Here is a 27,538-nt window from a genome sequence, read left to right as displayed (position 1 = left end):
TATGCACAAAGACCAGGGCCAACATTAAGCAAAGCAAAAACACGACGCGTTTTCAACTGAAGTGTGCGTGAATATGTGGATTGCAATCATACACACACTTTTATATCCATCGTGAGACTAACAAACATACTTTTTCAGACAGACAGACAATTTTAAAAGTTGTGGATGGCCATTAAAAAAATCCCCGTATACACCGCTACCTAGGTTAATACGCAGACTGGTGTGACTGTAGAAGGAAAAAGAAAAAGAAAGAAATGTTTTATTTAACAACGCACTCAACACATTGTATTTACGGTTATATGACGTCAAACATATGGTTAAGAACCACACATATATTGAGAGAGGAAACCCGCTATCGCCACTTCATGGGCTACTCGTCGATTAGCAGCAAGGGATCTTTTATAAGCGCCATTTAACAGACAGGGTAGTACATACCACGGCCTTTGATATACCAGTCGTTATACACTGGGGATCGATCCCACACCTTACCACTGGGCTACGTCCCGCCTCGACTGTAGAAGAAGCCGTAAAATAATACAAAATCAATATGTGTTAAAACTCTTTTATTGTCACATATAACGAGTTCGTGTATCTCAGCTAAAACAACATTAGTGAAATCAGTCTATAAAGACAGGGGCGGAGCAGTGTGAAAAACATTTTCACAGATATAACAAATATGAACAAAAAAGTGGTACGGTCATGCGCCGCCCTAGGTAAAAATAATACTTCAAGTACTTTACTGATGTGTACAGATAATGTATATATATATATATATATATTATATGACAACACATCACATAGTTCCACGTTACTCACATAGCGCCAGCTATCAACGCTGACCCGTAACTACTTTTGAATTTCATTTCAACTTATTTTCGTTCTTATATCCAAATAGAGTTCAAGCACGCTGTCCTGGGTACACACCTCGGCTATTTGGCGTGTATGTCCAAGACAGTGTATTAGTTGTTAGTGATTAGTGAGGAACAAGAGGGTGTAGTGGTCTTACACCTACCCACGTTAAAACTCGCTCAGGGTGGGAGTCGGTACCGGGCTGCGAACCCAGTACCTACCAGTCTTATGTCCGACGACTTAACCACGACACCAGCTGCTGACAGTGGAAAAGAAGTAGCTGCAGTTGGAGTGGCTAGAAAATGCGTCTTCCCCCTCCCCCGCGTTGGATGAATGAATGTTTAAAGCACGAAACATACATCGGCTGTTTGGTGTCAAACTATGGTAAATGCATGAATAAAGTGATGTTCAAAATGAATATAACAATTCAAGCGTTAAATTAAAACAGAGTGAAGATGAATTTATAACAGTCTCGTCCTCTAGTTACTGGCATCTTCCGATACCTGCGGTCGGTCTAGGATCAATCCCCGTCGGTGCACCCATTGGGCTATTTCTCGTTCCAGCCAGTGCTCCACAACTGGTATATCAAAGGCCGTGGTATGTGTTATCCTGTCTGTGGGATGGTGCATATAAAAGATCCCTTGCTGCTAATCGAAAAGAGTAGCCCATGAAGTGGCGACAGCGGGTTTCCTCTCTCAATATTTGTGTGGTCCTTAACCATATGTCCTACGCCATACAACCGTAAATAAAATGTGTTGAGTGCATCGTTAAATAAAACATTTCCTTTCTTTCTTTCTTTCTTCCGAAACCTATACGATTCAATGAAGATAACGTTCCCCTTTAGGTTACACACCATTATTAATTACTCCATGAAGTTCAATACAATTTTTATGTCAGAATATATTCTGTGAAAAATACACTGTTGAGAGGGTCATGTGACTACTAATTTTAGGGAGTGCTCTCAGCTAACAAGTACAGTGTAAAAAAAATCAACATAGGTCGACCACGAAAGTTTTCAGTTAATGGCCCCTATGCCCGACCACCGCCTCGTGTTGCTGTTATACAAATGGCACTATACCACTTGCACAGTTGTTTTGTCAGTACTACATATAACAAGTTACTTCAAACCAGTGGGTTATTTAAATACTACAGAGGTCAACCTAGGTGTACTCATCAAAGAAAGATTTCAAAACACATATCAGAATTTTTTAGTATTTTGTGACCTAAACCGGACTATATTAATCTGTTACAGCAAGTAACGACACGACAAATGTTGGTGTGTTGCCTTTATCTTTCTTAACACCACATCCCATTCAACATTTGTGGACGGTCTGTCATATCACGTGTTTTTAACATGTCACGTGCTTTTGTATGAAAAAAAAAGAAAGAATAAAAGAAATGTTTTATTTAACGACGCACTCAACACATTTTATTTTCGGTTATATGGCGTCAGACATATTGTTATGGACCACACAGATACTGAGAGAGGAAACCCGCTGTCGACACTTCATGGGCTACTCTTTTCGATTAGCAGCAAGGAATCTTTTATATGCACCATCCCACAGACAGGATAGCTCATACCACGGCCTTTGTTGTGGTGCACTGGATGTAGCGAGAAATAGCCCTATGGGCCCACTGACGGGGATCGATCCCAGACCGACCAGGCATCAAGCGACCGCTTTCCCACTGGGCTACGTCCCGCCCCTTTGTATGACATGCAAACCAAAAACAAAACGAAAACAAACTAAAACAAAAAGTTTGATTTATTAATCAGCAGCCACTGGGTGTCAAGCATTTGTTAATTCTGATACAGTCTTAAAGGAAATATTTTACATTTTCCCATAAGCAGCAAGACATATTTTATATGCACTTTCCCCAGAGACAAAACAACACATACCACGTCATTTAATACACTAGACGTGAGGCACTGGTTGGAACGAGAAAAACCAAATGAAAGAATAAGGTCCACTGAGGGGATTCGATCTTACGACCAACACATCCCACGCGAGCGCTCTGCCCGCTAAACTGGATCCCGCCCCAACGCAAATCAAAAGTCCATACTAACGCACGGTATAAAACTCGTTACAGAAATCATGTCCACATAAAGTTCGTATACTATTCATACAATATATTAAATACAATAAGTATGGCAATAATTCTATTCAATAAACATAAAAGAAATATTTATCAAGTATATATATATATATATATATATAAAAATGATATTCGTACAAAACGTGTTTACGTTAAGGTCATGTACAAGTTTCGTAAAACTATAATTTTGTAATCCACGGTCTGTAAATATATATGTATAATTAGCCCTTCTAGATGGCAAATTAAACTTGGTTGTCATATGACCTAACCGAATCAATAAAAAACACTATCACGTCATAATATATAATTAGAAGCGAAGAAATGACACCACGTACTCCGAGTCCAACACAGAAGTAACCAGACTTCTAAAACAATGATGGTATATTTAAATTTAAAATAAAACTCAACCATACTAAAATGCAATGCGTGTAGCGCACACCTACAAAGGTAATGTCTGTTGAAGCGCTGTCCGAGTTCAACCAAATAGAAGAAAAAACAAACAAAAACAAACAAAACAACAACAAAACAAACAAAAATATTTTAAAAAAACTAAAACAACTGGCTAGACTGGCTTTTGCAGTTTACGGTATATTAAAACAAATTGATCACATCAGTATCCACGGAAATCGTTCGCGAACGTTTGCGTCGTTCGCTGACCCTGAACGGAGTTATATTGTCGTCTTAGTCTTACTACTGAGCTATCTGAAGACTCGGTGCCCATCGCATTACCGAATCGGTACCTCGTATATTGGTGTATCACTATCAATACATCACATATTGCTGGGTCATATCTGTCTGTCTGTGTCTGTCTCTGTCTCTGTCTCTGTCTCTGTCTCTGTCTCTCTCTCTCTCTCTCTCTCTCTCTCTCTCTCTCTCCCCCCTCTCCCTCCCCCCTCTCCCTCACACACACACACACACACACACACACACACACACACACACACGACACATCTGAGTCACAGCATCACACATTTAATTTCTAGGGCCAGTTGTTCAAACGTGTGTTGGCTTAACCAGCGGTTAACAAAGTGAATCAAGAAAGAAAGAAATGTTTTATTTAACGACGCACTCAACACATTTTATTTACGGTTATATGGCGTCAGACATATGGTTAAGGACCACACAGATTTTGAGAGGAAACCCGCTGTCACCACTACATGGGCTACTCTTCCGATTAGCAGCAAGGGATCTTTTATTTGCGCTTCCCACAGGCAGGGTAGCACAAACCATGGCCTTTGTTGAACCAGTTATGGATCACTGGTCGGTGCAAATGGTTTACACCTACCCATTGAGCCTTGCGGAGCACTCACTCAGGGTTTGGAGTCGGTATCTGGATTAAAATTCCCATGCCTCGACTGGGATCCAAACCCAGTACCTACCAGCCTGTAGACTAATGGCCTACCACGACGCCACCGAGGCCGGTAAAAAGTGAATCAATACAAATAATAACTGAAAACCATGTTGAAACGTTATTCAGAACAACCAAAGGTATCCATACATGATCAAATTTAAAGTTTATTTTGTATTTGTGCAAAACTAATTAACAGGAAGATATTAGACTAAGCCAGGGTTAATTTAACTATGCTTTGAACAACAGGGCCCAGCTAAAGTCATTATTTCGCACATTTCGTGGTAACAGCCCCTACACTGCTGTCATATATCAAGATCTATGGCCAGGTCACTAGGTCGCATAATTTCTGGTTACGGCTAAAGTCATCTAGCTCGTATAATGACAGAGTCAAACGTCACACATTGATGTCGTATGTCAGTACTAATGACCGAATCACGAAGTCACAAAATATCTCGTTAAGGCTATTACCATTTAGCTGTATTAATGGCCGAACCAAACGTCACACAGTGCTATTGTATTACCAGACTAACAACCGAGTCGCTACAGTAACAACTAAAACACCACCTTATGCATTGCTGAGACACTTCGTTGACAAAAATAGGCCAGTCCTACCTATATTACCATATATATCTAGTGTACAAATGATAAAACTACATTTCCATTTAAAAATGATTTTTTAATGAAGGAAACCATAAAGAGTCCCTATCTTAAATCATTACCACGGAATGGCCCCCATTCAAAGCGTTGGTAAATTGGAAGAAATAACTTCCACTAGATTGTTAGTTCATCACATAACATTATTTATTACACAATTAGACATTGGGCCTAATTCTCTACTTTCGCAACTTTGCGATCTCGCAGTGCAATGCTAAAAGACTTGCAAAGAAGATGCTAAGAGAGCTTTGTGAATTAGGCCCCTTATCTATTACAAATGATGGGAATGTGTTGGCTCGGTGTATCCTTAAATCCGTGAAGCATGTTAGGGTAACTGTGCGATCTCGTGACGCCCATAATGGAGCATACGAATGGCGAAAGCAGGTTCCACGTTTAACCATCCATCTGTTGTACGTCCTTTACTGGTACATTCTAAATAAAGGGGAAAGAAAAGAAAACATTACTAGAGATGCAAATCACAAACCGTGAAAGAAATGAAATTAATCTCCAGTACCACGAAATAATAATCAGATACTGAAGGGAAGCAGTTCATGTGGTATCTATGAGAGAATAATGACTCCCCTCCCCCCAAAAAGAAAAGAAAAGAAAACAAAACCAAGAAAAAAGAAGGAAAAGAAAACCTTTCCCTAAAACTCCCCACAAAAAAAATCAAACGCAAAAATCCAAATAAACAAACAATGCCCCTTCCTCCCATTTAATAATAATTCTAACAAAGACACACACAACCAAACAAACATATTAAGCTGGATCTTTGATGAATGAAAAATTAACACCAAGCTCAAAACCAAGCAAAGTATTTTGTCATCAGCATTGATCAAAAGTAAGTAAAAGAAATCCCTTCAAATAAATGAACACACACAAACACACGCGCGCACACACACACACACACACACACACACGAACAACCCATCTCTTGTACAACTGCCAGATATACTTGCATCTTTGTCGATTTGATCCGCAACGGATTCACTCGATGGATCGGCTTTGTGCTCTTGCCACATGCTGCCAGCCTGCCACCGGTAGTGTGACTTTAAATGTTTATTCAGAACGTCTTTTCGACAGAACATTTTGCCACACACTGGGCATGCGTGACTCAGCGAGCGCTCGTGCACGCTTCTCTCGTGCCTGACGAGATGGTGACGCGAGGAGAAGGACTTGTTACAGATCGTGCAGATGTGCTGACCCCGTGCGGAACTCCACGATCTCAGCATGAGCAATCTGAAACGAAGGAAAACACGTCAGTATTTAACGGCCGTACAGCTCGCCTATTTTAGTGCAAGAAAGCGGTTTCAAGTAATTCTAAACCGTACGTGTTTAATTTGCGATTTGAATCCCTCTCGTAACAGGTTTTTTTTATACCCACACGCAAAATCAAGGTTCAGGAATGCCCACGAACGGGCCGCTCCCCTTTACGGACCTGTCTCCGGCATCATGGCCAGTGGCTTGGTCCAGGGTAGATAAATCAGTTTAAATTAGATTAATATTTATGTTCTAATCCTAACCTCCGTAAGATCAGAGTTTTTAAAATGTAAGTATAATCCAAACCAAAACGTTTTTCATACCCACACGCTAAATCAAGGTTCAGAAATGTCGCCCGCCCTCCACCCGCGGTTCCTGTCTCCGGCATGGCCAGTGACGTGGTCCAGGACGGATACATCAGTTTAGTTTAAAATTGCATTTATGTTCTAATCTGAAAACAATGTGTTTAACAGCACCACGGCATATTCATCAGGGTGTTCATTTTATTTTTCAAAGTGAGAGGCCGATTATTATTTATTTTTTTTAAAGACAAAAAAAGACAGGTATATTAAGCACCTTCTTAAGCAAATAAATTAATTTGTAAAGTAATCCATAAAATTTAGCCAGTGGAGATAAAACAGCCGATACCATTTGTCAGTTGTCAGCCTGTGCCCATTGCACGTGCTTTCGCGTGCTCGACTTGGTCTTTCATTTTGTTGATTTTGTCATCAAAATGGAGTTTTCTCCAAAGATGTATCGGCCATTGGGACTGACTGAAGTGAACGCTAAGACGCTTCTTGTTTCAATAGCCTGCACCACCAGGGTGGATTCTTTTTTCAGCCAGATTCCGTGCATCCACGTCATTATTTCGGCTGAGTTTAGTTTACGCGATTAGATGAGATTTCTACCAGTCCCAGCAGCACTGGAACATTGACTCTAACAAGAACTTTGAAGTGAGGATAGGCCCCTTCTACAATTTTCTAGACTTTACTTTCTTTTACATTGGCATGCTCCGGAGCTGGGCCCGTCTTGTTCACACGGATCCAGCTTCTCGGGATATCTATATTTCCGCACAGCCCAATTACGGACTCAACAGTTGTGCACATTAACGAGGCCACACACGTGGACACACGTGGACACACACACACACACACACACACACACGTGCACACACACATATGCCTCACGCGAGGTCAATATCATAGAGCGAAGTCACATCTTTCTCACACTTTTGAGAGGGCGAAGTTTTTAACGGAAGGGAGACTTGAATTTTTAATCTGTAAAAATAAATACGCAAAAAGAAGTTATATTAAGCCAATATAAGCAAACCTGTCTTAAGCGGCCACACGAATGAGTAGTCAAAAGGCTGCTTAAGACAAGTGACCGCTAAATACAGGTGCAAGTTTTAGTGTGTAATTTTTAAAAACGTTTTAATCGTCTGTACTGCTAATTGATGGACGTGTGCTCTAGAATTTTCTCAAAATCTCCTTACCACATGTCGCCGTCTTCAAAAATAATGAAATGCCACTGAAAAACACTAATTTAACTGCTTGGAATTCATTCTCTCACAAGTTGGTCTTCTCTTTTCAGTTGATTACAACACCATGCAGCATATTGTCCTAGTAGATTAACCTACCAATGTCAAGCTTAGATTAGCCAGAGGTAATTAAATGCATCCCACAGTCTCAATTTCTTAATTGATACAGATGTCAGACTGAATGGGAACTAATAACCGTGAGTGTGAAGATCGGTTATTTGCTGTATTTTGTTTATTACAAATAATATTTAAAAAAAAAAGAATTTACAGTGGCGCTTCACGCAAGCATTTTAGCAACATGGGAGTTCATTTACATTAAAAATATTTTAGTAGAGAAAAAGTGGCCGCTTACAGCAGAGAGACTGCTGATTACTGGAGTCCGCTAGGACGGGTTTTCCTGTATTATTTAATAATTTCGACATCTTTCTTTGAATTTATTCGTTATGAGAAAGTCTGCGTGAAACTAATTAATCGCTTCCCGCATATTTTTTTCACGTCGAAGTCTGCTGCTCCAAACGAATGGACCATGACCCATCCTCCCAAAAACATTTCGCTCGGCAGAGTTTAGATCCCATTCGTTGTACCATATCCAGCACATGCGCCTCGTAACAGAATTAAAGTTATACGCTTCAACAGTCAGTAGCACATGTAGGCCTACTTTTAATTCCAGATACTGGTGTTGTCTGTTAGCCTGTCGCATGATTTTGTGGCGCCGGAGTGAATGAACTCATGAACCACTGTTAAAATAGTCATGATGGCTGAGACATGTATTAAAGGGACATACCCTAGTTTCAACCCGTGAAAATTAACACTACGTTTAGTTAATCTACAAACCTGTAAAACATTTGGAGAAAGTTACAACTGAGTGAAACATGAGTTCTTTGACTTTGAAACGGTGAAATACACTCTAAAAATATATTAAAACTTTACTCCTTAACTGTTACTTCTCAGACGCAAATGCATTTTGTTATATTAAAACCACAAGGATGACCAAAAACGCTTCGAATGTACGGAAATTGATAATTTAAACCATAAAATCTAAGTAAAGTATGATTTCAGTTATCAAAAACGGCTATAATAGTCAAAAATATGTCTCAGTGTTTAAAAACTAGGGTATGTCCCTCTAAATCGAGAGTAAACCAAGACATGTTTTCTTTAATTCCAAATATTTAATTTCATCACCTCTGAAATTTATATTTTTTGTACAGCTCTTTACACTGTTTTAATGTAACTTTTTATGTTGATGTTAATCATCATCATATTTACGCATTTACCTTAGTGTGACACTCGGAAGCCGATATAGTTTTCGTGCTGGGTTGTCGTTAAACATTCATTCAATCATTTATTCTTTTCTTTCACTTGGCCTTTGTTTTCCAATTTCATTTTCAGTGTCTAGGAGAGTAATTATGAACGTATCCACGTCACGCCAGTTTGTTTTGTAGAGGTGATGACATTCAGAGGATTACGAACCCTTCCAACGACAGTGAAATGGTAGACAGAAACCATTTCCTGTTATGATCCACTTAAAATATATCACACTTGGTCAACTCGTGAAGTAGACTTCAAAAATAGTTATTCAACGAGACACTGGTCTCCAAACTAAGCTATATGACAAAAGGGATTACTTAAATTTTCCAATAGTCAATTTTCCCTTCATGTCGAGCAATATACCTTCTGCTCCAATTTTTGGCGTCTACATATCGCAACTTCTAAGATACCTTAGGCTAAGGGCGTGCTCATTGTATGCATATTTCAAATAACGTCATATCATTCTGGTACAGAAGTTGTTCCATCAAGGTTATGATGTCCAGGGACTCATGAGGGCATTCAACAAATATTATGGTAGACATTTGTAGGCTATATCTACTAAATACGATGCATTACTGACCAATATGATTGCTGATGCTATTCCATATTTTCAACCTTTTCACTGCACATTTTTTCCCGTCCTTTTAGACAGCTGTGGTGGCAGTACTCAAGACGAGTGCCACCAGTAGGCGGTATATGATCGCTGATTATATTCCATATTTTCAACTTGTGCATACTTGTTCATTGCACATTTATTTTATTTTTCATCGTATCACTGTTATGTCAGTGTTCATGAGTGTATGACATCACAGCTATACTTATTCTAATGAGCTCGGTCCGACGCTAGTTTTGATTTAGTAAACTAGTCTGGGAGCGGCAGTCCTCTTTGCATTCAAGCTGTACTTGGTCTTGTACAACTAAGCATGAGAGAAGTGTTATTTGCAACTAGATTAATTGTTAATGAAGGATTATTGTTATTATTTTTATTTATTTTTTATTTTATTATTATTATTATTATTATTATTATTATTATTTATTTATTTTATTTTTTAGGTGGAGGGGGGGGGGGGGGGGGGTATCAGTTTTAGCTGATTTCTGGGTTACGAAAGTAAATTTGACTGTTCTCTGTTAGGAGGTAATGTAGTACATTCAGTATGCCTGTTCTAACATGTAAGTAATACACAGTACACACAAGTAAACTGAGATGAGTCTGATGAGTTGTACTCTTTACACACAAAATAATAGACAAGATGTGTTTTATATCACATTTTAAATGTTTTATTTACAAATATTGTCAAATATACATTTCAAACTCTCACACTGCAAATAAAACAAGTCTGATAAACTATTTGTTTCTATATTTTAGGACATGTAAGGCTGTCCTTCTCAAAGCCAGACCACTGGACACTTTTTGCAACTGTGTGGTAGGCATATAGGTAGTAGTCTACCAAATAGCATCTCGTCCAGGTTAAAGTTCGAGATGTACTTTTGATACAACACTTCATAGTTCCTCGAATGCCATTGGTGACATATGTAACAGGACTTGTTGTAATAGTGTTGTTTTATCTCACCAAATAATTCCTTGTGATTTTGATTTGAACCAGTGCCAGTGTATCAGGTACTGTGATGCATGAAATATAGGTGGGGTGTATATATACTGAACAAAACAAGAAACTTCCGATTTGTACATATAGTATTTGTTGTGTTAAAGAATTCATTGTGTAATGAAATTATATAGGTAGTATTAGCCTTGAGCTGTATTATCAGGATTCATGAATTTTATCTATTATGTTTGCACTGTTAATCGTCGACAACGTGAAATTCTATTTGCACGTGCATGCATGGTTCGACATGTCCCGTGTAGTATTCGGTCAATTTGTTTTACTTGTCTTACTGACATTGTTGTCAAGTGAACGAAAACGCTTCAAAATTTGTAAAAAAACCCAACGTTTTTTACATTGTAGCATTTTTAGTATGCTAAGAATACCCAATAATTTACGCGAACGGGCGATTGGCATGCTTGATGCTGGCATGTCGACAGAAGACGTTGCAAGGCATGTTGGGAGTTCTAGTCGAGCGATACGAAATCTTCGCGTAAGATTTCGAACGACAGGAAGCACCAACGACTTGCCACGTCGTGGACGTCCGCGTGTTACAACGCGTGGTCAAGACCGCTATATCATGAACACGCATTTGCGCAATCGATTCTAAACTGCCACTGTTACTGCTGCTAACACACCAGGGCTTCACAATAACCGAATCAGTCGGCAAACTGTTCGTAATCGTCTGCGGGAGAACGGTTTACATGCACGACGTCCTTACGTCGGATGCGTTTTAACGCAACGTCATCGTCTAAATCGTCTTAATTGGGCACGTGTACACACTCATTGGATACGGCGACGCTGGAATACCGTTCTTTTTTCGGATGAATCCAGCTGTTCTTTACAACGTAGTGATGGCAGGGTGCGCGTCTTCCGTAGGAAAAATGAACGCTATGCTGACTGTTGTGTTCTTGAACGAGATCGTTTCGGGGGTGGGCGTTCTGTCATGGTCTCGGCAGCCATTGCCCATGGTTATCGTTCACCTCTAGTCGTCATTGATGGCAATTTAAATGCTCAACGTTACCGCGATGACATTCTCGCTTATCACGTCATTCCTCTGTTCCATAACAACGCCAACATCTCGATTTTTCAGCATGATAATGCCACCTCTCATACAGCTAGAGACACTGTAAATTTTCTTAGGACAAATAACATTGATTTCATTGATGACTGGCCCGCTAAAAGTCAACCCCATCGAGCATGTCTGGGATAGTCTGGACAGACGATTGAGGCGTTGTCCCAAACCACCCGCTAACGTCAACGAACTTCGTCAAGCGCTCATTCAGGAATGGAACAATATTCCACAGGCAGAAATCAACACTTTAGTCAATTCTATGCGACTGTGATGCACTGCAGTGGTCAATTCACGAGGTGGTCATACCCGTTATTAAGTGGGTGTTTTTATTTTTAACCCCTACCACACTTGGTCAAAATTTCTCCCAGTTTCTATTAACCTATGGCCATGATTTTTGCACCAAACGATGCATCATGGAACACTCTTTAAACGCATATATAACAATTATTCCCCCGGTTTGTTTTCATCAAGTTATGTTCAAGCAAAGTTAGCGGAAGTTTCTTATTTTGTTCAGTATATATATATAAGAAAAACATCTTGCCATTATATTGTGCTGGACCGCGGGTATGAAGGATGCGTCCTGTTATCTCTGAAACAAGTAGCTTGACCTATCAATTTCTGTTCTAGCATTTAAATGTGTGGTTTGTATGTTGATTGAAACATTGCATGTAGCAGTTATAGCCAAATATGCTACAATGGTCGTCTATGGGATTTTATTTGGTGTACAGTTGGTGGCCATAACTAATCTAAGGTCTCACTACACAGATGCCATCTGTTATTGAAACCCGTGTTAAATTGTCCAGCTTCAAATGAAGGTTGCCAATAGAACGGGTTCTCGTTGGCACTAACAACATACACCATTGCGAACATACATTAAATTATAAACTTTTTTTTTCACGCCAAAATTGAGAACATTTCCGTCTCAGTTTGTTTTGCGATATGATTGCATCTGGTTGTAGTACCGGTCCGAACAGGTGGTTCATTCACCGATTCACTCCGGCTGTCTCTTGCGCTATACATCCAATTCTCAAAAGGTCAATGCACAATATTACAAAATAACATGGGCAAAATACAGCCAGAAGGCTTACCATTAAACATATATGTTGTTTTAATTCTTCACCATTTCCCAGAAGTGAATATGTGAACCATAATATGTGTTACAATTAGGAACTATAGTGAACCGTGATGAATGAACTCTCACCCGGAAGTGAATTGTGAAGTGAGACCTAAGTCAAGGACGAGTCACGACATGTGAATCTGATGGTTGAACAGACATTTCTTGTAGTATTTATACCTCGTGGTTGGTGTTTTTTTTACGAGATTTTTCTTTATCCCTTTGGCCGTTTTCTTTTCAATGAGCCCATCCTTCTCCTTATAGATGAAAGAACCTACACATTCTTGGATGTGTTTCATCTTTCATATTCGCCAGAACTTTGTTTGTGGTGCTGTAGAGTGGTTGACTGGGGTAGTCTTCCCAGTGTCAAAGAGGTGATAAACATCTAACATGTTTGGTTAACGTAACACAGGAGTCTCTGTCTGTGAAGAAAAGTCGAGCGTTAGATGCATATTTTTCTTTGATGTAATTGTAAATCATAGATCAAAACCATGATCGGAAGTCTAACAAAATGAGACATCGTGATTATTGTTTCTGCTACCTGTCACACAGAATATGTCACTAAATATGCTCAATATGTTAATGAACTGGACTTTACAGAGAGATCACTTTCTCTGTTAAAATGGTGGGCATTCTTAAATTCGAGACACAGAACAATATATCTATTAACGTGTTTGGCTACGAAAAAAGGCGACATCCACCCGTTTTACGTTTTGAAAGGCATCTGAACCTCCTGATGATTGCCGATGCAGGGAAGTCACTATTGTTGGAATGAGGACTTGAACCGGCTACTAAACTTTGATCAGCCTTACCAGTTGTCTCTCCTGTCTTCCGAATCATTTTGATCTTCATGGCCAAAACCCCCTTGATCTCGCCCCTGTCTTGTGTGGCTTTATTGAATATTGCCGTAACTTCTTCGTATCGACTCTTCAGAGACTCTCTGGGTCATATTTTTGTACGCCTTCTCCAGGGATGGTTTGAACTTGCACTGTCTCTCCTATGGCTTAGTTGGCATCTCCTTGCTGTGCGTGTTTCTTTTGATGACGCTCGAGATTATCTTGTCTCGAGAACGTTGTTCCACATTCTTTACATTCGAGCTTATTATTTTGGTGGACCGTCTTCTTGTGACGATATAACCCCTGTCTGTGAGCGAAGGTTTGACCACAGTAGTCACACCTTCGTTCCTTTTGCTTCCTTTTGGCGGGTGTTCCATGGTCCATACTTCTTTTGGCTTCCATACTGTAAGAAAATAATTCTCAAGTGTCAGTGACCAAATCTTTGGTTTAACTGCCAAATTCTCCATTAATAATTCACAGTTTTGACATCTTATATATACCCCTGTTTTGGAATAGATCATAAAAAGGGTAGAAACCAGTCATGAGTATTCCGCTGTACATCATATACACCAAAAGTAGTATCTGAATCCCCTTATTTTGTTCAAATATAAACTCGCCCATTTAGATTATCACTGTACAAAATGCATGCATCATGCGACCGCCGAAGGGTGTGGACGTGTCCTCAGTTTTCTCTCGATCAACGTGCTACTTAAGAGTACCTATACGGCCCTACTACGTAATTCATCTGCTGCAAAACATCTCGTCGGTGACTTTTTGTACCATGTTAGATGTTCTGGTCCGCATATCGCAGTTTTGTAATCTAGTTGGCAATATACGTTCGTTGTTTACTTCCTCGTTTAGTTCTTTAGGTTAAATATGATGGAATCCATCATGAACTGCTGTTGAACATTTATTTTTTAATCGAAAACTTTATACACTTATAGATACATACATTTACCATATATAATAAAACAAATATACACGTATAGGGTGTATACTACCAAATCAAATCCCATAGACGACACTAGTAACATATGTGGCTAAAACTCCTACCTGCAACGTATCAACCGACATAAACGCCACGGATATAAATACTACCACCCCTTACACTTAAAGTGAATCAGAAAAAAATGGGGGTCAAGCTGCTCGTTTCTGAGATAACGGGTAGCGTCTATGACTACCCTAGTTTCGCACAAAATTCGAGTACTTTTTTTTACAGGTACCCCATACATGTTTCAAGCACAAGGCTACTTGACACATTGGTACTAGATGAAATAAAATTGCAATTTTTTTTTACCCAGATGAAATTATTATTTTTTACAACCAACACACTCACATTTATAACCAATCACAGGACTTGTGGTGTTCACTTCTCTATCAAAAGTTGGGTGCACCTCGAACTTTGACCCAGCCGGAAGTTATTTGGTTTAGTACTACCTTTACGTGTGTGTGTGTGTGTGCGTGCGCGCGTGCATGTTAAAATGCAGAAATCTACGGCGATCTGCATTATCACCATCTTCTCAAACAAAGGTACCACACCGTACAGTATACTACAATTTGTACCTGGACTTGCGAAGATGTGTTGTCACATGATGTGTATTTACATTGCACAGTAGTTGCTACTTATAGATGGATTTCTCGGCGTGTTTAACCCGGTGCTACAAAATTGCTTAAACTGAAATGCTCAAAAAACAGAGAAGATTTGTAAGGGCCACAGTAAACATCGGTCCTCATAAAAAAAAGTTTGTCTCTTGGGTTGGAATTACCTTATCTATAACTCACAACGGTGATATATTCTATTAGGATGTCATTATTGGAAGACTTAAATCAGGATAATACATGCCCATGATCCCAGTCGCACACAGGCGCGCACGAGCATAATCGCATCACGTCTTCTACATAATGAACAGGCTACAGGTTACAAATAATACAAAATTATTACAAAGGATAGTCATCATATATTTCTGAGGTATCAAAATATTTGGAATGAATGGATTAATGTTTAACGACACCCCGGTGTAACAGCCCAAAATATACCCCCGCCAAACTATACCCCCGCCAAACTATACCCCCGCCAAAATATACCCCCGCCAAACTATACCCGGGGTTAAAGTGGGCTACCCTGTTTTATACCCCTAACCCTAACCATCATTTTTATTACTAACCTGTATACAAAATAAATAAATAAATAAATAATAATAAACACTTTAAAAGAAAAGCAACAATTGCTTTCATAAAAGAGAGGTATATTCTGGGCTAGTCTAGTTTATACCCCGGGTATAGTTTGGCGCGGTGTATATTTTGGGCTATTACACCGGCACAAAAATACACATTGGCTATTTGATGAAATATTATTTAAACTAAGAATAGAATTTATATTAAATATCTGGAATGCTTGTGGACTTTACAAGCATATTTACATGATTGTTGAACCACAAAATCAATAATATAGATCTGAGAGGAATTGTTTTCTTCGAACTCCAGTTTCATCCAGTATAATTAGCCTCACATTTTAGAAACATTACATTAATGACATATAATTCGCTTTAAACAACTGCGTAAAACTAGTGCGTAATATGGTTCATCTCGCGGAAAAACACTGCACTGGTTACACCGGAAGGAAAACTCTTTAAAGACGAAACACGATCTAGTCGACTGAGACCAGTATTTTGTGAACTATTATGGAACAATTGGACACGGTGTTTAGAGTTTCTAGTTATAGAGCAATGCGCTGAATGTGAATGTCGGTGAACAAAACAGCACGGTGGGGATGCAAAATGACGAGAGGGTTGTCTCAGATTAAAAACCAAATGTTACAGAAATCTTTGCCGTTATCACCGTTCAAAAAACAACCAAATAACAACAACCTTCACGCCAAAAACAACAACAACAACCCCCCCCCCCCCCAAGAAAAAGAAGGAAAAGAAAAAAGAAAACAACCCAACCTCAACAACATACAAAAAACAAAACAAAAAACAATAACGAAACAAAACAAAACAAAACAAAAACAAAACAAAAAGTCCAAAACAAATAAGAATAATAGTAACAATAAATAATAATACATTTATATAAAATAATTGAATAAAAGAAGAAGAAACATTGTTTTGTTGTTTCTGTAGTATAGTATACTTACGGAAAAAAGTTCCTGTGCATCATTAAAATTTCAGTAGGACTTATATTTTTAAAATTTAAAAATATTGTGATTTACATAGATGTACTATTTATCTGTTAAAAGTACGGTGATCCTCTCCTGCCTTCTGAATCTGAAGTACTGTCTACACAATGCTTGGTGCGCCGTCGGTGATGATGTAACAGAACAACGTACGGTCATAGTCGTACTTTGTTATCACCTAATCGGTTGTGTTCAGTTCTTCCACTGATTGGCCTTAACTTAGAGATGCGTTAGGATGTTAAACGTATCATTTCCAAATGATTCCATATGCGCACCCGATTAATACTGACGATTTGCTGACGTGACGTCACGTGTCGACTCCCTAAACATGGAAGATCCCAAGTACCCCTAAACTGTCGAGAACATCTCCGCAGATATTGCATGTGTTCTGATGAACACCAATGAATACCAAAATTACTAGCAACACCGTTTGTGCCGTTCCAACCTCAATCATACACATCGTTCGAAGGAGTCCATTTTCTGGGAGGCGTGGCAACACTGACGACGATCAGATACCAACAAAAATATTTTTCTGTGTGATGAGAATCCATACAAACGTCCAATGATAAGAAAAATGACGTCAAACAGGAGCACGTGACCAAGAATGCTAATAATGCAACATGTGATCACAAAGTATGAATAGTTCGTGCAATTGACAGGACACCGCTGGAATATCGACGGGAGTGATTACACGTTCAGTTACTGAAATTTTTATAACCAGATTTCAAGTAAATTATATTCTATATGCAATCATTTGGTGCACAGGAAATTGTTTTCCGCGAGTATATATATTTTTTCTCGTCAACAATGACTTTATACTAAACCAACTACAAGTATTAAGTAGCACACATCACAATTTAGTTCAATCTCATTCCACTGTTTACAAGATGTCATTTAACACGATTTCCAAGATGGCCGCAAAGTTAGCTGTTTTAAGTGAATTTCACGACATGCATCATCACAGATTAATAAACGAGTTGGGTTCCAGAACAGATGAATGAGCCATCGTGTTTGAGGTAAAATCCCCATAAAAGACCCCTTACCCTAATTAAGGAGCTAAGTTGATATCATTTCGCCTGAACCAATGCACGCATACAAACGTTGCAATAAAGACTGTATTGTATTGTATTGGAAGGCTGCACGAAGCAGCTTCAGCCAACAGTTATTGTAATCTTTGAGATTTGATTTGGTGGTACACTCCTTATAGTATATACGTGAACCAAAGTAAACACTTCGCATGTGAATAATTAGGTGTATATTGTTTAACTATAAAACAGATGAAATTACTATCACGCCTGTGACTCGAAGAGGACTCGACCAAATTACCAAAATACGCTATAATTATTACCAAGAACTGTACACTTAATGTAGGCCCTTAAGATATATGACCGTGTGTGTGTGTGTCTGTGTGTATGAGTAGAGAGGCACACTCTCTAATGGGTGGGGGGGGGGGGGGGGGTGCACTTAAGCCAGATGTTTCTCCCTTATTTATATAGAGTAGGACCCTAAAAAAACAACAACAAACAAAACGAAAAAGAAAAACCCACCCTAAAACAAACAAACACAAACCGTGCATTTTCGTCATCAAACGCCCGCCCAATGTTTTGAGTTTTGTTTCGTTTGCTGTTTGTATTAGGACCAAGAAAGATGTTGCTTGTCCTGTGATATCAGCTGAATCCGTCACCAAAATACTTCAACCAGAAAATACAGAAACACCTAATTCTGACTAGACACTAACATGTTCATGTAGAACTGACAGATCGGTCAAGTGTTTTTAGCCAAAGTATGCATAAAATGTATCTTCTGATCTCCGTGTCCGTTTTAAATGTAAAACAAATGTATGTGGTTGATAACATTATATAAACCATTAATCAACCTATGCTTAGGTAGTCAAGAAGCAATGCAGTCTTTACATTTATATGGAGAATAATGCAAGTCGTTTTTCATATCACACCGAATATCAACCTTCGACCAATATGGGGCATGCCTTGTTCTATGTATTACATATATAGTAATAAAATACAAAGGTTATATACGTTTCATGAATGTTGGCTACAGCTCAGATAACATAACATGTTAGAAAATTGTATAGTCAACTACATCTTGACCACAAAATTGTCCATTTTGATTGTTTAATTTTTAATTCTTCAATAAAAAGAAACTGAACAACAAACAAGCATTTAACTTAAATAATCACATACCCAATTAAAGACCGTGTTATTTGAAGAAATAAAAGAAGATTCTTTGCATCACAACATACACTGAATGACAACAATTATATCATAAATGCACAGTTCTAATAATTTAAAACACAGTTTTAGGCTTCAATTAGAGATCATGCCAGTTGCAAATGCATGACAAATTACTGAAATTATTAAGTATTGGCTAGCCTTCGATTAGAAATCACATCAACTGTTAAACACATGTCATTTTACTAAGTATTGATTAATCCTGGTTTCAGTGATTCTTCTTCATGTGTCTCTTCAGAAAGGGGCGGAACGCCTACTTTTTGTTCCAGCCAGTGCACCACGACTGGTATATCAAAGGCCATGGTATGTGCTATCCTATATGTGGGATGGTGCATATAAAAGATCCCTTGCTACTAATGGAAACAAATGTAGCAGGTTTCCTCTCTATGACTGTGCCAAACTGACCATATGTTTGACATCCAATAGCCGATGATTAATAAATCAATGTGGTGTCGTTACACAAAACAAACTACTTCTTCTTCTTCTTCTTCTCAGGGACAGCTGGTGATGGTATTCGTTTCCGCAAATAGTACACAGTTTAATAGTGTCCCCCGGCGTACCGTGTTTCAGTTGCTGGTGACGCGTAAGGCTGCGTTTGAGAGTGCAAGACGCAACGCATTTGTCGTATTTAAAAGTTAACTGTATCTGATTTCCCACAAACAGGGAGGTGCTCCTCCAGGTTCCTTTTCCATATGAATGTTTTCACATGCGCCACACTTGAGGCGCTGACCATGCTGTTTTCTGACGTGGGCATTGATGGAAAACCTCGTCTAGAAGAGCTCCTCGCATGGTGTTATTGGGGAAGTTTCTAATGGCCAAGTGCTGTGTCTCTTCGGGGTAATTTTTCCTAGTTGAAGTTCCCGCCAATCAGGTAGATGACGTAAGCTAATTTGACGGTCACATGCGGTCTACATGGCCAAGGATGATTGGGTGTTACACTGGTCAGTTGTCGGCACATGTGTCCTAAGGTCGTAAATTGTACGTCGACAGCATCCCATTACCCGTGCAACAACCATACTTATAACATGCTTACAACGAACATTAAAAGGTCATGGCATTGTTACTGTATGTTTAAAATTATCTTTTCGTGTGTATGTGTGTGTGTGTGTGTGTGTGGGGGGGGGGGGTACTGTGTTGTTAGAATACCCTCTGCATTGTATGCCAATGGTTTTGTCCAAAACATTGTAGTTACATTACCCATGCTACGTCCACTTTTGACTAAAGCGCCACACACTGGTACATTCTGATTTGTAAGAGGTATACCGTAAGCTTTTACTTTAGACATTTGTCATTGCAATATTCAAAAATACAGACGACTTTACATCACATATAATGTATATTTTAACAATGTAAAGTTTCTATTTTGGTTCAGGTAGATAACATATTGTAGTACATCCTATATTAAAGTACATGCACATGTGCTATGCTGTGTATAAGTAACAGATATACAAACAGATAAGCGAACCTAAAATTAAAGGACGCCAAAACGACCTTGTCCCCTTTCCCTATCGGATCCACGCTTACAGGTTTGGGTGGGTTTTTTGCCGGGTCAATAACTTCAAGTTGATACTACACACGCATCCTAAAAAAACAAAAAAAAACCAACAACACAACAACAAAAGCACCAAAAACCAAATCAAAACAACAAAACAAAACAAACAAATTAAACAACAAAACAGAAACCAAGCGAACGGGGAAAAACAACAATAACAAAAACCCCACCCCACCCAACCTGGACGTATCTCAGTGGTAAAGCGCTCTCCTGATGCGCTGTCGGTCTGCGATCAATCCCCGTCGTTGGGCCCACTGGACTATGTTTTGTTCCTGCTAGTGCACCACGACTGATATATCAAAAGATGCGGTATGTGCTATCCTGTCTCCTACTAATGAAAAAATGTAGCGGGTTTTCTCTCTAAGACCCCTGCGCGTGCTGTAACCTCACCGTGGTGCAGGGGTGTAACATTCTCTTTGAGAATGGCCAATACAGCACAAATTGAAGTTTAGAGTAAAATTCGGTGTCCGTAAAATTCTATGATATTTGTATTTGTATTTTTTGGCACAGTTCTTTACACTGTTCTTGTTTAAACCTTGAATTTTTGTATTGATGTTGATCATCACTTTATTTATGTGCATTACCATAGTTTGACTCCCAATAGCCGATGTATTTTTCGTGCTGGGGTGTCGTTAAACATTCATTCATTCATTCATTCATTCTCTCTAAGACTATATGTAAAAATTACAAATGTTAGATATCCAACAGCCGATGACTAATACATCAATGTGCTTTAGTGGTGTCGTTGAACAAAACAAACTTTAATTTATTTTCGTAACCATAATCGTGATATTGGAAAACAGTTTTGGTCTCGACAACCATCAGTTTCAATTGTCAGTAGATAGCAGTAATCGTATTCATCAGGTTGCAAAAGGCCTCCATTACTGGACACTTAGTAAAATTACAAAATAAACATCTCTTCACAGGAGTGGATCCAGCAAAAGATTGGGGGGGGGGGGGGGGGGGGTTACTCATGGAAAACTGACCAATTCGTGAAACAATGAATTTAAAAACAACAATAAAAAACAACAACCCCAAAACAACCCCCCAAAACCTCCCAAAAATAACAACACAAACAATAGGCAATTGAATACTAGTACATTTATGGGGACAGGTCCACTGGTCCTCCCAAAAACCTTTGGATCCACCTCTGCATCAAATTCTTTAAACACGTACCAATTTATTGAATTTAAAAGTCACTGACCCTAAATCTCCGAGATTCGTACCATTTTGGACAAAATGGACAATTTACGGAAGAACTTGGAAATAATATATAACTTTACGGTTAAAAAAAAAATAGCCGAATCTATTTTGACACTACCTAATAACTGGGTTCGTAAGAATAAATGTTTATGCGTGCAAAAGGGGCTGCAATTTTCTACCACAATTTATCATTCGAACACCCATCTGACATAGAAAATGTTTGTCCACATGAAACCCGGATGAATGATACATGAAGGTTAATGGACCGCAGACACTTACGTTTCGTGTAGTGGACTTAAAACCGTGCTTATTGGTGTAACTATTTCCAGCAATCTCGGCTTTAATTGTACGCAAACAAAGTACTTTATCACGACGTACTGCCAGGGGTGATTTATTTGTATGTCGTGGTTCGAGTGAAAGTACAGAGGTAATATATAATTAAAGTCAGTAGCGAGAGGGCCTTTAAGCGTCTTTTTCTTCTTTATATTTTTTTTTTTTTTTTTTACCCTGTCAGCGTATGACGCTTCACTGGTTTATGTGAGTTTAAACAAGCATTCTGATAGTACTGCTAATTTACTAAAGCAATACATATATTCTACTCAGGTCAAACAAAGTTTCATGGGAACCTAATATATGAATATAACATTCCATAGAGGGTGATGGTACAGTTGCACTATTACCCTTTCAAAAATGTTATATCTATAACATCATAATGCACAACCAGTCGTGTTGTTAAAACTAGACTAAACCCCATTAAAAACAAACTTGATCTGTAGTTCTATGTTATAAAGCTGTACTCAACATGTCAGGTCACTACCCTGAAACATTGAACATAAGTCCTGAACACTGTGACGTTGTGACGGTTGTAATATCTCCTACGTTCAAGGCTCTGTCAAGAATGGTTAAAACACCATGGAAGTCAAATTTGATCTGTAACTGTACATGATAAAGGTATATATTATGCACAATTTTAGTTCAATATCTTGACGCAATGCAGTCCAAAAAAACTGTGATGGTTATAATATATTCTACGTTATAGGACCACAACATTGGGGATATCACCATGAAACTCAATCTTGACCCCTAACTCTACATTATAAAGGTATATGCAAATGTTCCACTGAGTATGTTGACGCGTTGCGTTCTAGAAAACTGTGATGGTTGTAATATATTCTACGTTATAGGACCACAACATTGGGGATATCACCATGAAACTCAATCTTGACCTCTAACTCTACATTTATAAAGGTATATGCAAATGTTCCACTGAGTATGTTGACGCGTTGCGTTCTAGAAAACTGTGATGGTTGTAGTATAGCCTACGACCAAGAACCATAACATGTCAAAAATGGGGAAATCAACATAAAAATGAAACTTGACCTGTAACTCAATATAAAGAAAAATTTCAGATCACTATCTTGACGCACTTCATCCAAAACGTCTGCAAACTTGTGTTTGTTGTAATATCAGCGGCCATAAATATAAAAAATCGGGGGGGGGGGGGGGGGGGGGGGGGGGGGGGGGGGGGGGGGGGGGGGGGGGGGGGGCGATGATAAAGCTATATGCAAACGTTCAGCTCAATAGCTTGACGCATTGCAAAGACACATCGGGGTTCTACTACATAATGGGATGACTTGTTATTTTTTGACGTGCTAACTAGGATAGCCTGAAACAAATAGTTTAACCCCCCTTTTTTTGTGATTTACGTGTGAAGGATGGTAGTATTTTATATTCATGGTGTATACGCTGATTGAAACGCTGCGCCTAGCCGTTTTAGCCGCATATGTTATTATTTCGCCAGTATAATTTAATTTTATGGTACTACAACCTTTAAGAAAAGAAAGAAAGAAGAGAAACAAAGTTGCAAACGATAAGACATAGCCCGCAAACCCAGTAATCACATCACTATAATATAATTACAACTGAAAGACATTAACAAAAGTGAAAATTTCAATCAGGATTTACCAATATTCTTGCTAGAATGTTTTAAATCTCTCACGTTAATGCATAGAATAATTATGACAAAAACGGTTTCAATGCATTGGTTTTACTCTCAAGATCCATCTAGAATAAAAACATTTTTCTAATGACGTCACTGACAAAGGAGTAGTGCAGTCTACTTGTAAATACATGGCCATAAATATTTTAATGGTTAAAACAAATGTAGGGAAAGAAGAAGAAAAACAAGATTTATAAAAAGAAAAAAAAAGTTGAAAAAAAAGAAAAAAGAAGCTAAATAGAATTTTAAAAAACAAAAAAAAAAACTACAAAATAATAATAACAATAAACGAAATAAGAACCACCCGCTGATATCTAAATATAATTTTATTTTATGTTTTATGTTATGTTGATAGTTGAAAGAATCCATTATGTAACACAAAGATCTAAGTATGTAATTTAGATTCCCTATTATTAGTATTTTGCTGTATTCTCTTGCGTACGTTTATTTGTAGAGATAGACTGGTTGGTTGTGGTTCCCCATGGAGTGTAATAAATCCTAATAATAATGTATTATGTAAGTAGGTTAACAGGTGATGATTCGTTTCCCCAACCTGTATTATTTTAGACTACTGATAGTGCTTAGAAATCATGGCTCCATTAAGTCTGCATCTAAAGAGTGTTTTGTTTAACGACACCACTAGAGGAAACTGATTTATTAATCATCGGCTATTGGATGACAAACATTTGGTAATTTTGACATATAGTGTTAGAGAGGGGAAAAGTGTGTTTTGTTTTGTTTAACGACACTACTAGAGCACATTGATTTATTAATCATCGGCTATTGGATGTCAAACATATGGTCATTGTGACACAGTCATTGAGAAGAAACCCACTAGTTTTCCCATTAGTAGCAAGGGATCTTTTATATGCATTATCACACAGACAGGATAGCACATACCACAGTCTTTTATATACCAGTCGTAGGGCACTGGCTGGATTTTAGAGAGGAAACCAGCTACAGTTTTTCATTAGACTCATACCGTTATTCTAAAATCTTAATGTCTTAGCGATTGCTTTAGGTGCAACTGGCTTTTGATGGACGGGGTTTTCTAGTCCCAACCAGTGACCCAGCGACTTGGACATCAAATACAGTGGAATGTACGGTCTTGTCTGAAGCAAAATACATATAAAAAGTCATTTGCTGCTTTTTTGCAGTAGGAGTAGCCTGTCTGGCAACAACAGTTCTCACTTTTGCCCCCGATGTGTTAAAATACCCAAATGTCTGACCTCAAATAGCCGTAATTTAAATGTGCTGGGGTGTTGTTAAATAAACAACCGATGTTTAAATGTAAAGGGGTGTCGTTAAATAAACAGCCGTAATTTAAAATATGTTGGGTAATCGTTACATAACCGTAGTTTAAAAAAAGTACCGAGGTGTTATTAAACAAACACCCCCCCCCCCCCCCCCCCCCCCGATATTACTAATTATTTTCCGTATTATTATTTATTATTTTCCTTACTTTATCAATGGTAAAAAAAAACCCCTGCAGGTACAGTAACTGATTTGTCATTCTCGAGTTATTAAAGAGTAGTGATTTTCGCACAGGATTTATAATCGATTCCAAGCCAGAAGCTCCCGTTGACAGACACGCGACCACTTGTGTAATGGGATCAGATGGCTGGTTTAGAGGTGGCATCAACTGGGAAGAATTCAGTAACTGGGACAGACTCTTCAGGTGACTTAAGTCTAAAGCATGGACAAAACTAGGTTAGTCTACTGAGATATCACAAACTTGATAGTTATGTGGACTGTGTGTGACTGTTTGTGTGTGTGTGTGTGTATGTATGTATGTATGTATGTATGTATGTATGTATGTATGTATGTGTGTATGTGTGTGTGTGTGTACGTGTGTACGTGTGTATGTGTGTGTACGTGTATGTGTGTGTATGTGTGTGTGTGTGTGTATGTGTGTGACTGTTTGTGTGTGTGTGACTGTTTGTGTGTGTGTGTGTGTGTGTGTGTGTGTGTGTGTGTGTGTGTGTGTGTGTGTGTGTGTGTGTGTGTGTGTGTGTGTGACTGTTTGTGTGTATGTGTGTGTCTGTATGTGTGTGTGTTTGTGTGTATGTGTGTGTGTATGTGTGTTTGTGTGTTTGTGTATGTGTGTGTGTCTGTGTCTGTGTGTGTTTGTGTATGTGTGTGTGTGTCTGTGTGTGTGTGACTGTGTGTGCGTATGTGTGTGTGAATGTGTGTATGTATGTATGTGTGTCTGTGTGTATGTGTATGTGACTGTTTGTGTGTATGTGTGTATGTACGTGTGTGTGTGTGTGTGACTGTTTGTATGTATGTGCGGGTGTGTGTGTGAATGTGTGTGTATGTATGTGTGTGTGACTGTGTGTGTATGTATGTGACTGTTTGTGTGTATGTGCGACTGTTTGTATGTATGTGCGTGTGTGTGTGTGTGTGTGTGTGTGTTTGTGTGTGTGTTTGCGCGCGTGTATTCGTATATAAGGCCACTTTTATATCTCACCATTATTGTTTTTACATAGTCGAGCGTCATTACATTAGTCCATAAAGTAATTAAATCGGAACTTTATTTTTAGCTTTCGACCATAGATGAGGATTCAGTGCCTTGAATCAATGCCTTACAATGGTAATACATATCGCATGGACGTGTCACGATTAAAGATCATACAAAATGTATTTTTATGTAAAAAGAAAGAAAGAAACAAACAACCCCCACACACACACATTTCTAGTGTTCAGATATAAAGAAAGTGAGGGGCATGACATATTACTTTGAAAGCTTTAATTAATATATTATTGTGGTATTCAGTTTTAGATGCAGGAATCAATCCTGTTGTAGTTGTTTACGCCAGATTTGTGAGAGTCCCCCCATCCCCCCTTTCCACATTACATAACCTAACAGTCAAATCTGTTTTAATTTCAACAAAATCAAATAAAGTATTCCCAACAAATGTTAAAGTGATTGGCTAAACACCAAAGTATAATGACAATACTAAAAATCCATAAAAGCATACAATTTTATTTACATATAAAACATTTATCTATGCCTAACAAAAGGTAATATTTCTGTACATAGAGCTTGACAAATGTTAATGAAGGGGACCAAACAAGAAAATTAAAAAAGATAAAAGATAAAAAAGAAGAAAAACTTTACAATGTGTGCGATTAAGACTTCATTTAGATATCACAGTAAACTAATGCTGGGAATCGGTTGGTATTTCATCATCGATCATCAGATATAATCGGTTGGCATCAACCGATCAACTATCGATTACACAATCGATTAGAATTATATGAACATAAGACAAATTTAAATTGTAAGCACCGTGCACCTATTGCCATGTTCACCGGGATCTAGACCCTACACATGGCCAGTTTAAAATTTGTTTTGTTTAACAATACCACTAGAGCACATTGATTAATTAATCATCGGCTACTGGATGTCAAACATTTGGCAATTCTGAAGCAAAATACATATAAAAGGTCATTTGGCAATTCTGACACGTAGTCATCAGAGAAACCCCCTACAATTTTTCTAACGCAACAAGAGATCTTTTATATGCACTTTCCCCACATAGAGGAAAGCTCATACCACGACCTTTGACCAGTTGTGGTCCACTGGCTGAAACGAAAGAAAAACAAACCCCTAACATTTACATTAATTTTATTATCTAAATTGGAGGAATAATTACAGTTAACATTTTCCCACACAATCGA

The 27,538-nt window shown here is 38.4% G+C and overlaps 1 protein-coding gene across 2 annotated transcripts in view; it reads right to left on the bottom strand.

Annotated features, from left to right (window-relative positions):
• LOC121383300 (zinc finger protein MSN4-like) overlaps positions 1-27,538 on the bottom strand; it is a 92,649-nt gene that overhangs the window by 6,455 nt on the left and 58,656 nt on the right. Inside the window, exons 5-6 of one of the 2 annotated variants that reach the window (XM_041513232.1) lie at positions 5,908-6,187; positions 4,950-5,380 (exon numbers count right to left, since the gene is read on the bottom strand). The exons of the other annotated variant lie outside the window; for it this stretch is intronic. Of the exons in view, the coding sequence (XP_041369166.1) occupies positions 5,342-5,380; positions 5,908-6,187 (319 nt within the window). The 3' untranslated portion in view covers positions 4,950-5,341. Of the gene's footprint in view, positions 1-4,949; positions 5,381-5,907; positions 6,188-27,538 lie in introns of those variants that run through there. 2 annotated transcript variants of the gene reach the window in all.

The sequence above is a fragment of the Gigantopelta aegis genome, chromosome 10, assembly GCF_016097555.1.
Source record: "Gigantopelta aegis isolate Gae_Host chromosome 10, Gae_host_genome, whole genome shotgun sequence".
NCBI classification, from domain to species: Eukaryota; Metazoa; Mollusca; class Gastropoda; order Neomphalida; family Peltospiridae; genus Gigantopelta; species Gigantopelta aegis.
This window is presented reverse-complemented; position numbering and strand designations above follow the sequence as displayed.